Source organism: Hylobates moloch, unplaced genomic scaffold (genome assembly GCF_009828535.3).
Source record: "Hylobates moloch isolate HMO894 unplaced genomic scaffold, HMol_V3 SCAFFOLD_15, whole genome shotgun sequence".
NCBI lineage: Eukaryota > Metazoa > Chordata > Mammalia > Primates > Hylobatidae > Hylobates > Hylobates moloch.
The window spans coordinates 85,772,513-85,789,558 of record NW_026652290.1 but is presented as its reverse complement, the minus strand read 5'-3'; the positions used below and the strand labels follow the sequence as shown (position 1 = coordinate 85,789,558).

The following is a 17,046-nucleotide window of genomic DNA, read 5'->3' as shown; positions in this document are numbered from 1 at the left end:
ATTATTATTTGTACTAGAAAGGGCACTTCTTTGGCTAAATACATATGAAATTAAACACAATTAGTAACATATTCTGCTTATTTGTATGTGCAACATCAGACTTGTCTAGATCCATTCTACAAGGATGAATCAAGTACACTTGAGTATTCTGGATCTATTCTGACATCGAGAAATTCTGACAGGGAAGGAAATACAACAGTGTAAACATTACCACTTGCATCTATCATTTAATGATGGTTGCGCTTAGAAGCCTTTTAAGGTTTATTTTTCAATTTATGGATTTTTTTGAAATAATTTTTAAAAACCACATAGACATTTATAGATGATGTAGGATATTAGTTTGTGTTTCACTTTTGGCACTATCTGAATTATAATTGATTTAACTAAGACTGGAAAAATTACATAACTTATGCTTACATGAACATATAGTATTTTATGTTTTTCAGAAGCTTTATTTTTTTTTTTTATTAAAAAAATGCTCTCCACTCCATCTCAGTTTCTCTTGGTTATAGATGTGCCATTATAATTTCCATGAGTAGGAAACATACCAATATTCAATTATTTGCCTTTAATTTGCAAAAAAGATTCACACCTTGAAATTAGTTACAGAGCCTAACTAATTAAATGTGATCGCAAAGGAATACTGGAAAACTTATACTCTCAATGTCCAACGTAAGATTTATCAAGGGCTCCACCATTAGAGAAAGAAAAAGCTGAAAAAATATGATTTAGAGAAACCCTGTGAAAACTGAACCTCTAGCATGTCAGGAACAAAACTGATAACTAACTCAAGAAGTCAAATGATTATAAGAAAGGCTACCCAGGTATACAGAGGCCATATTTCACCCTTTAGAACAGAGGTGAACTGGAGATTTGACTGATTATTTTCCCTTCAGATGTACCGATTCAGATGGTTGGATATGAAAACAGTATTTTTTCAAAAATTTCTTTTGAAAATGAAATATTTCATGTAAAAAAGGAGAAAGGGATTGCCACAAGATTTTGTTAAATGAGGCCAGGGAATGAAAGATGCCCAACCTGAAATTAAAGTAGGCAATAGAATGTTAGGCATCATCTTCTGAAATGCTAAATAATTTGTTTTGTTTCTAACAATGAAAGATTACACTTAACATCTCTAAAATGGTATTACATTTACTAGAATTTCAAATAAGCAGAACTGATTCTAAAATAGCTCATCTGAACTTAAAAAGTTGGCCTTCTAAGAAAAAGGATATCCTTTAGAATCACTTAATTAGACAAAGGCCACGTAGATACATTCTCATAAATTAAAATTTATAGAAAACTCTATTCTAAAATTAACATGGAATAAAAAAAGAGCCCAAAGAGCCAAAGCAATCCGAAGCAAAAAGAACAACGCTAGAGGCATCACATTACCTGTTTCAAACTATACTACAAGGCTACAGAACCAAGAGAGAATGGTACTGGTATAAAAATAGACATATAGACCGATGGAACAGAACAGAAAGCCTAGAAATAAAGCCATACGTCTACAACCATCTGGTCTTCGACAAACCTGACAAAAAGAAGCAATAGGGAAAGAACGCCCCATTCAATAAATGGTGCTAGGATAACTGGTTAGCAGAAGTTGAAACTGGACCCCTTCCTTACACAATATACAAAAATCAACTCAAGATGGATTACAGACTTCTATGTAAAATCTAAAACTATAAAGACCCTTGAAGAAAACCTAGGAAATACCATTCCAGACATAGACATGAGCAAAGATCTCATGATGAAGATGCCAAAAGCAATTGCCACAAAACCAAAAACTGACAAATGGGATCTAATTAAACTAAACAGGTTCGGCACAGCAAAAGAAACTATGAACAGAGTAAACAGACAACCCACAGAATAGGAGAAAATTTTTGCAAACTATGCATTTGACCAAGATCTAATATCCTGAATCTGTAAGAATCTTAAAATAACAAGCAAAAAACCACTCCATTAAAAAGTGGGCAAAGGACATGCCAGATACTTTTCAAAAGAAGACATACACGCAGCCATCAGGAATATGAAAAAATGCTTGAACATCACTAATCATTGGAGAAACGCAAATCAACCATAATGAGATATCATCTCATACCAGCCAGAATGGTTATTATTAAAAAGTCAAAAAATAACAGATTATGGCAAGGCAGCAGGGAAAAGGGAACAGTTACATACTGCTGGTGGGAATGTAAATTAGTTCAGCTACTGTGGAAAGCAGTTTGGGGATTTCTCAAAGAACTTAGAACAACCAATTCAACCAAGCAATGCCATTACTGAGTATATACCCAAAGGAATATAAATCCTTCTACCATAAAAACATGCACATGTTATGTTCATCGCAGTACTATTCACAATAGCAAAACACAATAGCAAAGATACTGAATCAAACTAAATGCCCAACAACAGTAGACTGAATAAAGAAAATGTGGTACAGATATGCAGCCATAAAAAAGAACGAGATAGTGTCCTCTGCAGCAACAAGGATGGAGCTGAAGGCCATTATCCTAAGTGAACTAACACAGGAACAGAAAACCAAATTCACTGATAAGTGGGAGCTAAACACTGAGTACACATGGATACAAAGAAGGGAACAATAGACACAGGGGCCTACTTGAGGTTGGGAGGGTAGTAAAAAACTACCTACTGGGTACTAGGCTTATTACCTGGGCGACAAAAGAATATGTACATCAATCCCCCGTGATATACCATTTATCTACAGAACCAACCTGCATATGTACCCCAAAACTAAAATAAAAGTTAAGAGAAAAAGAAACTCAATGAATTTTTTCAAGATCACTAATAAAAATGGTAAGATTTCTAAAAATTAAAATTTAGCCTTTAATTTCTAAACATAAATACTCTCATTTTTCTCTATAAATGTAATACATACTAACCATACACCTGCGATAAAGGGCTTATAGTAACTAATACATGTTATTTAGAGAAGCAATGAAATAATGCTAAAGGCATTAACCCATTTATACCTGAGGTTGCAAATTTTTTGTGTGTGAAAAATCAAACCCTGATGATGGCCTTGAGCAGTAGGATATAAATAACTCCCACAAGCCTAGTTCCAATAATGGAACACTAGGCATAAATGGGTTAATGATTTATGGTACTTTTTCTTGGTCCACACAATTTTTTTTTGGCCCTTTATGTTTTTTTCTTGGAGGAGTAGTACTCTATTTTCTTTCCTTTTACTTTATTAAAACCATTCTATGTGCACTGCCAACTTCATACAGGAATATTCTGAAGGTGGGTAGAATGGAGATATGTTCTATTTAATGTTAATTCATGGACATTACTATAACCTTTGGAAGTAAAAGACGTCTTATTCAAAAAACTTTTGCAGCTCCATACTCACACTAAGGTCTCTCAACCAGCATCTATTTCATGTAATTATTACAATACCCAATAGCTTCCTCTGTGGGTGAAATGCTACCTTTGAAGCTATTGTATTACCTTTGAAGGAGATACACTCTTAGATCTATCTTTGTGGAAACATAATTCGTAAACATTAAGCTCTAAGTCTTAGATTCAATAAGGCAAATCAAGAACAAGACTCTAACTACTCACAGTGTAGATACATCTCAGGGAAAAAATATACAAATTTAAAAGACTGAAATACTAAATACCTGTGATGGTGAAACAGTAGCAAAAGTAATTCCAACAATTAGGTATTTAAATTTTACATGTGCAACCTGCTTTTTAGTTTACAGAGTGTTCCGATGCACCTTGGCATTATATCCTTAAACTTGTGAAACAAGCATTATTCTTCATTTCATAGATGAGGATACTGAGACTTAAAATTAAGTGGCAGGGCATTCAGCTAGCTAGCCATAGAGCGAGGAAAAACCCTAGACTTTTGATCGAATACAAAGTAGCAAAACCAAACAAAAACAGGTAACATGCAGGTTACTCACACAGACTGTTATTAATGAACATGGATGAAACCCATGATTATTTCTGAGAACGGTTTTACCTTCCTGGCTTAAACAGCATAATAAATTATTAATTTATTAGCATAACAGATTAATAAAATTGTTAAATCTTACAATGCTGTACATAGTAAGAGGGCTTACATACAGGAGATGAAAACTGAATAAAAATCAGAATTAGAATTACACCAGTGTGTAATGACTTCTAAAACAAAAACTACAAGGGAACTCAACATTAAAAAGTCAAACTTTATTCCACAGTGCATAACCTATAAAAAACTTAAACTAGACTTAGATGTGGTATGTGTGTGTGTGTATATATGTATGTATATATAGACAAATACACACATATATAAATATATTTTTTTCTTTCTTTTTTTTTGAGATGGAGTCTCGCTCTGTTGCCCAGGCTGGAGTGCAGTGGCATGATCTTGGCTCACTATAACCTCTGCCTTCCAGGTTCAAGCAATTCTCCTGCGACAGCCCCCGAATAGCTGGGATTACAGGCATGAGCCACCATGCCCAGCTAATTTTTGTATTTTTAGTAGAGACGGGGTTTCACCATGTTAGCCAAGCTGGTCCCAAACTCCTGACCTCAAGTGATCCACCTGCCTCAGTCTTCCAGACTGCTGGGATTACAGGCATAAGTCACTGAGCCCACCCTTATTTTTAACAGTATGCATACAATAGTTTTAGTATCACAGTAAGTGCTGAAATTCTTAGATACATTCGTATTTTGAGTGACAGCACTACACTTAGCAATTACAATTACAGATCATTTGCAAATAAAAAAGTTATGAATTTCTCTTAAGAAAAACATTATTCTAAGCTACTGTGAGAAGGAATGTACCAGCTTCCCCTCATCCTACCCCTGGAATAATTAAATTCCTTTATTTTACCTACTTACCATAGAGATTTGTAACAATTTATAATTATAATACCAAAACAATGTCTGGATAAGAAAGATGAGTTTCTTTCCCTGCTATATGAGAAAGCTTTAGAAGAATCTTCATTCCACAGATTGCTTCTCTATTTGGTTTATTATTTCTGTTCTTTGAGTACATTTTCAAAAAGACATGACAAGCACATAGGGCGAGGTAAGAAACAATCATGTAGCATTTAGTGCACTGAAAAGGATATAGGCAGTCCTTGTTTTACAGTTTTGTTATGCACCAATTTCAGTTACCATAATTTAGTTAAATAACTCTAGTTCCCTACAACATGGTTCAAATAACAGTTACCACTGTATATTAATTGTAATTGCATACAGTATAAACTTTATTGGTAGTCTTTCAGTTCACAAATTACTATGTAAATAACAGATGCACATCATGATCATGATTAGAAAGAAAATTAGAAAGGAATATGACAATTTGCCAAGGCATAGAAAAGATACTTGCTCTGTGTCACAGACACATGATGAGAAGGCAAACTACTCAATAAGCAGACTACTAGATAAGTAAAAAATGTGCATGAAAAGTTTATTAACAAAGAAATGAAACACGTTAACTCTCAATGATTCTAATATTTATAATACACTGTAAATAATAGTTTTACTATTTTTTCACATTTCTATAATTATAACTGACAGTAACAGAGTTTATGCTTTAACAAAAAATTTTAAAGGTCATGAAACAATTATAATTTTTCCCACTGATTATGAAGATTACTTTGCAGAAGTTTAGCTTATGCAGTCATTTTTACAGTCCCATACTACCATGCACATCAAGGACTGCCTGTATACTAAATAAGACTAGAAGAGTTTATAAAACTTAACTTTCTTAAAAATAAAATTAAGCAAATCAACACCAAAAAACTTCTTCAGGCCAGGTGCGGTGGCTCATGCCTGTAATCCCAGCATTTGGGAGGCCGAGGCGGGCAGATCACAAGGTCAGGAGTTTGAGACCAACCTGGCCAACGTGGTGAAACCCCATCTCTACTAAAAATACAAAAATTAGGTGGGCGTGGTGGTGGGCTCCTGTAATCCCAGCTACTCAGGAGGCTGAGGCAGGAGAATCGTTTGAACCCAGGAGGCAGAGGCTGCAGTGAGCCGAGAGCACGCCATTGCACTCCAGCCTGGGTAACAGAGTAAGACTCATCTCAAAAAAAAAAAAAAAACAAAAACAAAACAAAAAAAACCTTCTTTAGAGTATAATTATAAGGTTAATTATACTTTACATTTCTTACATTTTTATGCTCCAAACTCCTTTCCAGACCTTTAAACAAAAGGACAAATAGCTTATCTATCATAAGATGGCAAGCTGGGACAATGCTGAATTGATAGAAAGGTTCTCTCTGACTTAAGACAATCTGTGGCCATCTTTCTAAACACTTCACCTTCAGTCATTAATGAAATTTACAATATTTTCAAGGGCCTCCCATAAAGCCAGTAGAGTTAAAGGCTGTCAACTTCTGTTACAGACCCAATAACAGAATTCTGCCATGTCACATGTACTGAATTTATCTTGGTTGCCACAACTATTAGCAGTGCTAGGAATGTTACATATGCAAACAGAAGTGAAGCTTCCATTAATATCAATGCTTCTGTCATATTAGAATTATTTTATTAACAACTATACTGGCTCATTTTAAAACATTTCCATAGTCAATAACTGAGTTTTAGTCACTGGCAAAGTCAAGCCTATACTTCCTACTAACCTCTAATAATTTATGAAGTATTGTATAAGAATTTTTTTTTAAAGATAGAAACGGGGTCTTGCTATGTTGTCCAGGCAGGTTTCAAACTCCTGGCCTCAAGTAATCCTCTTGCTTCAGCCTCCCAAAGTGATGGGATTACAGACATGAGCCACCAGGCCAAACTGAGGATTCTTTTTGAGAAGCAAACTGAGGGGAAATTTTGAATATTCAAACGTCTTGTTTAGGCACTTCCCATTTGCTTTCCCTTTTACAGTGAACGATTATATTTGGCAACTTCATCGAAAATGGCTATTCTGAAATAACTACAGTGATTTCAACAAGTGGATTAAATTATTTGCCTTTGCCATTTTCACACTATAGTCACCTATAAGTAGTCAGTAAGAAAAACCTAGCATTTGACTTTCCATGAAAGGCAAAGACAAAGAATTAATTGTTCCCTCAAGAGCTTTTTTATTTAAACTAGGCCCCAAAATTAAAAAAATGGATTTTGAGACGTACATACAGACACACATATATACATACACATATACATGTTATATATGCCAGTTGGTAAAAGCAATTCCTACCTCAGGATCATCATCATCGAAATCATGGTAAGTGGAATGATCTGGATTATTTACTTTATCCAACAGCTCGATTGCCAAAGACCGTGTCAAATGTTGTGTTACAAAAGGATGCTATAAAAATTAAATACAATGCAGAACACTTACTATAAATCTGATTGAATGACATTTTATCTTTTGAAAAATATATATATATTTCAGGGCAAAAATAATACCTGTAATAATTTTTCAGCAGTAGGTCTTTTTTTCGGATTTTTGGTAAGTGCCATTTTCACAAAGTGATGAAAACTATTTGACCTAAGAAATTTAGAAAATTAGACTTTTACATTCCAATTCATTTTTTGCTCATCTTACCATAAAAGTAAATAACATAAAAATACTTACCACTTCATTTTATCTTTTAGTTTAGGAGGCTGAAAATTGCTTTTTGTCATTAGAAATAATGCTCTGAAAAATCAACAAATCATTACACAGCATTTTAATATTTCACATTTTAGTTTATTACACAAATTCTATTACTATTTGTTCCCCAAATAAGGTAAAACAAGACTAAGAAAATTACTTGTTCATGACAGCATACCAAGAGGATAAAAACCTTAAGCATAGGATTCTTCAATGATGGTGCACTGACCTCATTGGGTGTAAGTCAAACATAGGAGGCTGAAGCTCTGCAAGTTCTATGGCAGTGATTCCTACTGCCCAGAGATCACAGAGTTGATTGTAACCCCCCTTCCTCTCAACAGCTGCAACTTCTGGAGCCATCCTGAAATAAATATTCCAGAAAATAAAAACCTTCTGTTATATGTTTTCCTTTATACTCCCACCCAGAGGCACAAGGAATTATCACTATCTAAATTAAGGCCTCTTTAGGCCTTGGTTTTTGAAAAATAAATATGTAGTACTTAAAAAGTCCACCTTTTCCAAGATCTTGACATCTCATAAGACCCTCATTAGTAACTTGCTTTTGATTATACAGGCTCATAGGTGGAAGGGACTTGCCTTGCCTCAGATGAGACTTTGAACTTGGACTTCTGGGTTAATGTTGGAATGAGTTAAGACTTTGCGGGGGGAATGTTGGGAAGGCATGACTGGTTTTGAAATGTAAAAAGGACCTGCAATTTGTGGGGTAGGCAGGGGCAGAATGGTACGGTTTGGCTCTGTGTCCCCACCCAAATCTCATCTCGAACTGTAATCTCCATGTGTCGAGGGAGGGGCCTAGTAGGAGGTGATTGGATCATTGGGTCAGTTTCCCCTACGCTTTTCTCATGACAGTGAGAGGGTTCTCACAAGGTCTGATGGTTTTCAAAGTGGCAGTTTCCCCTGAGTGCTCTCTCCTGCCACCTTGTGAAGAAGGTGCCTGCTTTTTTGTCTTACTCCATGATCGTAAGTTTTCTGAGGCCTCCCCAGCCATGCAATACTGTGAGTCAATTAAACTTTTGTTTATACATTTTAAAAAAGACCCTCCACTTCAGTCTCCTATTGGTGATTCCATTGTTACTTCCTTATACTAGTTACTAAAAAGGTTTATAAAAACATACAATTCTAACAGAGCAACATGTCCAAAATCATTCATGCTCCCAATCTCTCTGTACATGCAAAATTCAATAAATAATATTTGTAATAAACAATCTATAGCTCTACTTCCTTTTATCAAAAAACTGCAACCTGGCAATCTCTGTTTTTACTTCACCAAAACTATTCCTTCGGGCACCAATAATCTTCATATTTAGTATTTAATTCATATTTACTAAAAACTTATTTGGCATTTTTTCCAGTTCTATTATAATAATGGAAAAGTTATAAAAATGAGTGTCTACTTTTAAAAAATGTATTTATTCAGAGGAAAGTTACCCAAATTCAGTAATTTTTTTGTTTCTCTTTACTTTGCTACAGTCTTATTCTAATTATACTTCCATAAATTTGAATTTGACTGATTTAAATTATTAATTATCAAATATAAAAATTTTCAAATCCTAAACAGTATTTTTAAAAGCAACTAATTGAAATAAACATCTCAACTCTTCCATACTAAAGAGCAGTCTAGATAATCTTACAAATATACATTTATCTTCCTGGTATGACTTCAGGAAGGTCAAGTAAGTCAGTAAAGTTAAAAACAAAAAACCCTCTAACTTTCAAAACCCCTGGTCTTAAAATCTTTTAAATCTGAAACAGATCTTATGAAAATTTAAATTACTATAAGAAAAGTGAATTTCAAAGTGTCAGTTATTACTTTTATGATGACTAGATTCCAAGTAGCTGGTAGAAATGCCCTAGTGGAGTGGGAAATGCATACAAGTGATATGCTCCTAACTTGCCTCCCCTTACTAGTTCACCACATTAGCTGATGCTCTCCCTTCCTCTATGAAAATACAAGGGAAATATTCCACTTAATACATGTCTACTCCAGCCAGCTAAGTTGTGTGCTTATCACAGTCAACTGGGTTCATCTCTGAAACTGTTTATTCCAGTTACATTTGCTATTGTAAACACATAGTTATAATGAAGGTTTAAAAGTTAGTGAATGCTGGCTGGGAGCAGTGGCTCACGCCTGTAATCCTAGCACTTTGGGGGGCTGAGGTAGGAGGGTGGTTTGAGCTCACGAGTTTGAGACCAGCCTGGGCAACATGGCAAAACCCCGTCTCTACCAAAAATGCAAAAATTAGCTGGGCATGGTGGCGCATGCCTGTGGTTCTAGTTACTTGGGAGGCTGAGGTAGGACGATCACTTAAGCCTGGGAGGTAGAGGTTGCAGTGAGCTGAGATCACACCACTGCACTCCAGCCTAGGTGACAGAGTGAGACCCCATCTCAAAAAAACAAAAACAAAAACAAAAACAAACAAACAAAAATTAGCGAATGCTTTAGAAAGACTTTGCTTTTAGAAAGGCAAATTTCTAAAGATGAACCAAAAAACCTGGTACGTTAGATAACAACATGACAATGGCAGAAAACTGGGAAGGCTACAGATGATATGATTCCATTTGTATGCCACTCAAGGAAAAGGCACAAATACAGAGACAGAAATCAGATCAGGGGTTACCAGATGCTGCAGATGAAGGAGAGCATTTACTAAAAAGGGGCAAAATAAAAGATTTTTTGGATAGTGTCAATGTGTTCTGGTGGTTTCTTACCACTACAGCATACAAGTTTCTCAACATTCATACAACTGTATGAATTTGCACAACTGTACACCTAATAAGGGTAAATTTATACCTCAATAAACCTGACTAAGAAATGTAATTGATGCATTGGGGGGTGTGTGGTTTGCATTACTAAAATGGAACTCTAGTAAGTAATCTACTCTAAGAAAAGGCCTTGATTCTATATCAAAAGATTGTTGAATAAATATACATATACGTCTTAAATTGAAATAAAATGTTCAAGGTACATATGTGTTTAATTTTGAGAACTGTCATTTTAAGCAGACTTTTTCAAATAACTGAATAACTGCCGACCTAATCACTTGGAAGAGAGAGGTTCTAAATTTTTAGATTTTAGGTAGGAAAGATACAATATCAGAAAGACAGACACAGGGAGAGTGTTCCCAAAATTAACTTTACCTAATTCACAATTTCACATGTTCCCAAGATATTTCTCACATTATTGCAAGAGTAATGACATAAATTTTTAACCTGTGAAACTGGAGTTGGAAAAGTCATCATTAACATTCAGTGAATGAATATTGTACAGAATCAAGTCAGATCCTGAAGATTTAATGAGAGATGTTTACAATAAAACTGAGAAGACAGTGTACTTAAAAATGACAGCAATTCAAGCCCTCACTCCGCTCAACTCAAAACAATAAAGAGAAGAACAAAGAGAAATATATACACGGACCATCTTTGAAAAGTCCAGCAGACATATTTTACCTAAAACCGTAACACACAGACTAAAAACAGAATAGTAAATGATGTAGCAAACAGGAGGCAGGGCAAATCTAAGCAGGTGCCAAGGAAAAGAACAACTAGCAGCCAATGAGCCTCAAATATCCTGGAAATGCTGACAAGTTAGGTTTAAAAAGTAACAATAGTAGGGTTGAGGTTGGGCTGGAAACAGGAGTATTAGAAAGTGTCAACAGTCAGTCCCTGGCATTCCTACTCTTATCCATTAAGCCCCAGCAACTATTCCCTCCCCATTCCCATTGGATAAGGACCAAGACGAAGAAGAGAGACTGCAGACTCAAGAGACACCAGGAACCAAGGAGTGAAGAGGTTAAAGGGAGAGGACATGATTAAGTAGAAGTACATACATAGAACAATGAACACCTCTGCTTCCTTCACTTGACCAGTTCTAGAACACTAACAACCAGGTTTACACCCGACTTCCCATACAAAAAGAGTTATGAACCAGTTTTTAGTGCCATGTTCTTCAAAGTGAATCAAAATATAAAGATTAGTGGACATTTGAGGGGAGCCTCCATCATGAAAATATGAATGTAAAGAGTTGAGGAACTCTTATAAGTAGAACAAAAAAGTTTTTTTTGTTCTTAGAAAAAATGTAAGAAAATTAATGGATTAATTTAAGTGGTCCAAGATACAACCAATGAGTTCCATAGAGAGCAGGAAAAAGTATAGCAAAGAAATTATCAAAAAAGTAATACAAGAGTACTTCCCAAAACTGAAAAGACATGAGGCTTTGGATTATAAAGCACAAATGCCAAGTACAATGAACAAAAGTAAAAACAATAAAAAAAATTTTTTTGAGGTATATAATTACGGAATATCAAAACACCAGGAATGATTCTGGGGGGAGGAGTTACATTCAATAGATCATAGATAATGGTATCACACCATGGGCACCACAGAAGACACTAGTGCAATACTTCAAAAACTCTATCCTAGAATTACCCACCAAAATTATCAATCATGTACAAGGATATACATGCAAAATCTCAAAAATGTTACTCCCATGCACAGTTTCTCAGAAAGTTATTAAAATGTGTTTCACACACACAAAAAGGAAGGAGTACATCATGAAAGAAGAAGACCTAGAATCCAAGAAAGGAATGCTAAGCTGAAGATGAAAGACTGCCAGAGCAGAGCTAGGCAAAAGAGCTAGAGAATTCAACAGTCCAGACTGGAACAGGAGGGAAAATGACTCCAGGAAGGATTATTCTAGGAAAACAAAAACAAAAACAAAGCAACACCAACCAGACAAAAATCAGCACTGACAGACAATGTGAAAGACTTTATGGTATAGAAAATTATACAGAAGCATCTTCAAAACTGCAAGATGTGGGAAGGTATGCAAAGTGTTAATCAGGGATTTAAAAACAGAAACAAGAAACTAAGTAAATTAAAAATGAAATTATTAAAATTAGGAAAAGCTTTTTTCAGGAAAGTACTGTTAATTGACTCAGTAAAGTACACTGGCAAGATAAGATGATTGGAAGATGAATGAAGAGAGCTAGGATCTTCAACTGTCATAACACAGTATCTGTAAATGAATAATGCTAGAGATGGCAGAAGTTACAACTAAGAGGTTTTCTCATATGCCTTTTTAGCACTATTTGACTTTTAAAATATATATTGATGAAAAGATAAGTTGACATGAAAATGGTATATACATCATATTCTAAATACAAAAAAATCAGCAGTAGCAATTAGTGCTATATGACTGCTGATGAGTCAGATGAAGAGGGCATCAGGGGAGTGGTTGCACATAAGCTGAAAGCAAGGTAGGAATTCCAGGGTGCTATTACTTCAAAGTAATGGTATGAACAAAAAAAGCTCTATACCAATCCACCATTATAATCATACTGCTTAATATCACATCTAGCACATAGTAAGTGGCCAAAAACTATTCTGTAAACAAATATGCGAGTAGGATAGTTTTTATACTATGATCAGTGTCTAGAGAGGAAGGTCCATGGAGAAGACTGGTAGGAGCTAAGGCTAATGAAGCAGACAGACGCCAGATCACAGAAGACTCAACTGTCAAGAAATCTGCATTTGATCCTATAGGCAACCAAGACATGCCAAAAAGCTTTTAGCAAAGAGGTACTTGAATAATGTAATGTTGAAAGATTAATCACAATACGGACTGGAAATGGGGGTGAAGAAAGATATAAAAACACCTGTGAAAATACATGAGAAATGTACAGGAAAAAGAGTCAGGATTTTCCAGCAAGGCTAGAACAAATATTAAGGTTTCTGAAAGCCATATCAATCATTAAAGCCTTTTCTGCTTAGTGAAAAATAACATGGTAGAATATTTTCTGGCCATGTAATCCACGCATAAGTGTACATGCCTAAATTACTTTGCCTGTTGATGACTTTTTTCTTAATCTTAGTCTGAAAAATTCTGACCAGTCTATTTTTTAAAAATGCTATATCCAATAATGATAGAACAAAGTATTAAATATCAATTAAAATACAATTACCAATATGGTGTGCCAATGAAAGACTTCCGTTTGGCAATTGTAGCTGTTATCTGTGCAGATACTCCAAAATCAGCTATTAAAAAAAATAAGAAACATTCAGGAAACTGAGAGAAAATAAAATTGTTTAAGGCAACATAAAAAGAAACTTCTAAAAGTTATTTTTATTAAGTTAATTTCACAGCAATACGGGATATTCTAAAACATCACATTACAAATTTTAACTTTAATGGACTAGCATTAAAATATCACAAAGTAGTGAATACATATCACAGCCAAATAGATTCCCATATATCCCCACATAAATCAAATAACAAAGGTCAAGATCAAATAATTTTGAAGAGAAAGTGATAGCTGAGAGAATGCAAATTGCCAAACTTATTAATATTGTAATTTCTAATTCTCAGGACCCGAAATCCAAGGAATATCACTGGAAGGGATCTTTAAGAGACATTATATTCCATTCACTTTCTCCATACCCATGACTGACATCAGATAAACCAGTAAGTCTACTTGTAGCTTGAAAAGATATCCAATCAGAATATCCCCAAACTTAACAATACATTTAGTGCCAGTATCAGTCAGTATCAGGAAATTATTTTTATGTATGATTTGTTACTATTCTTTAAGTATTTGGAGATCTAATATTTTCTAGTTTACTAATGATGACTTCTAAATCCTTCTCAAGTAAGATATATCATAAATAGTATGTCTTCGAGCAAGGCACATAGCGCTGGCACAAAATATTAAACTGCTGATAAAAACTGTTCACTAAGCAATCAATAGATAACTAAAAAGAACGGGACATATCTTTTCTGCTTTTCCCATATTTAGAAGTCACGTAGGAAATTTTTATTATATGTTAATTTCTGGATACATATTCTTAAATCTGATTAATCTCACAGGTTATAGTTCAAAATAGTTATAGTTATATTTTTATAAAATACTTATTTTTAATTTGGGTTTATCTAATAGATATAGTTTAAAATAACTGTTTTGTATTTGTTATTAACTATTTCATTTAATACTAACAAATATGACTTTGTTCATAAAACTATAATGAACACTTGTTCTTAAAACTTGCAAATTAAGTCATTATTTAGGTTTTGAACTCTATTTTAATTGAAAATTTAACAACCTACAGTTAGAAAATGAAATATGTTACTGTTTGAAATAAAGTAACATTCAGCATCTACATTACATTCTTAAATAAGTAATGCTGTATTTTATTTGAAAAGCTTTATGTAAAGAATAAAGTGTTTTTGGAGTTACTGATTTTTTTATATTTGTCTTATTTTTTGGTTACATGGCAATTCTGTACAGATTTCTTACTATTACAGAAGTCACATTCCTGGGTTTAGAGGTGAAAGAATTCAGAAAGGATATTCTTTCACAGTATCTTTACAACAGATATGTCTTATGTGAAGGACAGACTTTATCCCTGTTTAAGAGAAGTGGATGCAGAGAGGCGACGGCACGGCAAAAAGATTTCCATCTAAAAATACATAGATGCCATCTTAGGAGAGGGAAAACCTGGTACTACAAAGGAAAACATTACTATATTTTAGAATAGATTTGTGCATGTGACAAAATTCCAATTTACTTACCCAATTTCACATGACCATTATCCGTTAATAGAATGTTAGCTCCCTTCAAAGTAACAATATTTTAGTTAAAGTAGGAAATAGATATTTTATCAGACAGCACGTATATAATAAATATACATATTTAAAATAATCACAGCCTTAGACCTAGAAATACTTAAAGTGTGCTTAATTAAAATGTCATATCATTCGAGTCACAGGTAAATCTACTGTCCACTTTTTAGGCAATTTGACTATCCTTATAAAATGTTCTGCCTTGCAAAAAAGCTGCTACTAACATAGTATGAATGTCAATATAAAAGTGATATATTAGTTTTCATCAAAACTAGTGTTTCCTCATTGATCAAACACTATCACCACACTAAAATGTAACCGTACAATGCATTTTCAACTGTTTACATTACACTTTAAACTTGATTATTATTTCCTGTTTGTGTGTGTGTGTGTGTGTTTTTTAAAAGAACCTCCCTTTCTAGGAACTCACCATCAATTGAACCAGGGTTGGTATGTGAGACTGTACCTTGCTGCTTAGTACATGAGGTTGTCTATCCTAATGTGCCTTGCCAAGTGCTTAGGCCCATCCAGTACATAAACAACTAGCCACAGGCCCACACAATTAAAATGTCACCCCTCTGCATGACCTGGTTGCATTTTAGCCACTTTTGCTTCTTGACCTAAGCTCAAAGAAGATAATGATGACTTCATTTTCAATAAGCTCAAAGGTTTTGGAAGAGGTAGCAATACTATATCCCAAAGGTATTGTGGGCTCTTTGGTCCAAGGTGCCATCAATCATGTAAGTATGGGTTTGGTGGAAAAAATAATGGGAACACTCCTACTCTCAATCAACATGAGGAAGAAATAGTAAAAGACTGGCACAGGAGACAGGGGGTTGGGGAGAAAAAAAAAGGCTCCCAAACTTCAAATGCCAGCAGTGAAGCTGAGCTGCACCCACCCACTGACACTACTGTAGCTCTATGGAATAGCAGCAGAAGGAGAAAAAGGAAAGAGACTAGGTGTAGGGATTTTAACTTGATCTAGTCCTTAGCTATCTAAGACTTCTGTCAGAGGCTTCAGTTTGGCCTTTCTCCAGCTCAGACTAACTTATCCTAAGTTATAGCTTATATCACGTCACCTGTACATCATGGCCTTCCTCTCCTCCCTCCTTTCCCTCCCTGAGAGGCTACTAGTAGTCAGGTGCTATTTTAAGCTCTGGGGTTACAGTAATGAGTAAGTTCCAATTCCCATGGAGCTTACATCCAAGTAGGAGAAAAAAACTTAAAATAAATATATTTATCATCTATGAATGCATGAATCAACAAATGATTCAAAGTCAGGCAGAGATAATTACTCTGAAGACACGGCAGGGAAGGCCTCTCCAAAGGCAGTAATATATGAGCAGAGATCTGGGTGAAGTAAGGGCACAGAGCCACACCAAAATCTGGGAGAAGACTATTTCAGGAAAGGAGGAGGAAATTTGAAGACCTGGGGCTGGAATGAGCTCGACATATTCTAAGATGGGCAAGTTTAGTGTGGCTGGAAAAGAATGAGTAAAACAGAGAAAAGTGGAGTGTAAGATGAGGTCACAGTGAAATGCATGGGTCAGACCATGTGTAACCTTGTAGGTCATGGTTAAAGGCATCTGGACTTTATACTGAGTATGATGGGAAACCAGTGGTGGTTTATAAGCAGGAGAGTGACAAGATCTGGTTAAAAAGGTCCTTTTGGTTGCCAAGCAGAAAAGTGACTACAAAACCACTAAGAATGGGAGCACTGAGACCACTCAGGCTATTACAGAAGACCACATGATATAATATTATGGGGGCTTAGACAGGAGTAGAAATGGTGGTGATGGCCCAAATCAAATCAACCCAATTAGGTCCAGACTCTGAAGTC

The 17,046-nt window shown here is 34.9% G+C and overlaps 1 protein-coding gene across 7 annotated transcripts in view; it reads right to left on the bottom strand.

The window, feature by feature from the left end:
• Window positions 1-17,046, bottom strand: part of MAP4K3 (mitogen-activated protein kinase kinase kinase kinase 3) — a 191,195-nt gene that overhangs the window by 71,592 nt on the left and 102,557 nt on the right. For 5 of the 7 annotated variants that reach the window (XR_009210009.1, XM_032177925.2, XM_032177926.2 and 2 more), the window contains 6 exons: window positions 15,156-15,198; window positions 13,552-13,624; window positions 7,800-7,931; window positions 7,553-7,615; window positions 7,384-7,465; window positions 7,172-7,282 (listed from right to left, as the gene is read on the bottom strand). Coding sequence is in view for 6 of the 7 variants with exons in the window: in XM_032177925.2 (XP_032033816.1) it covers window positions 7,172-7,282; window positions 7,384-7,465; window positions 7,553-7,615; window positions 7,800-7,931; window positions 13,552-13,624; window positions 15,156-15,198 (504 nt within the window). In the remaining variant the exon portion in view is untranslated. The remainder of the gene's footprint in view (window positions 1-7,171; window positions 7,283-7,383; window positions 7,466-7,552; window positions 7,616-7,799; window positions 7,932-13,551; window positions 13,625-15,155; window positions 15,199-17,046) is intronic. The other 2 variants (XM_058428716.1, XM_058428715.1) reach the window with 1 other exon arrangement.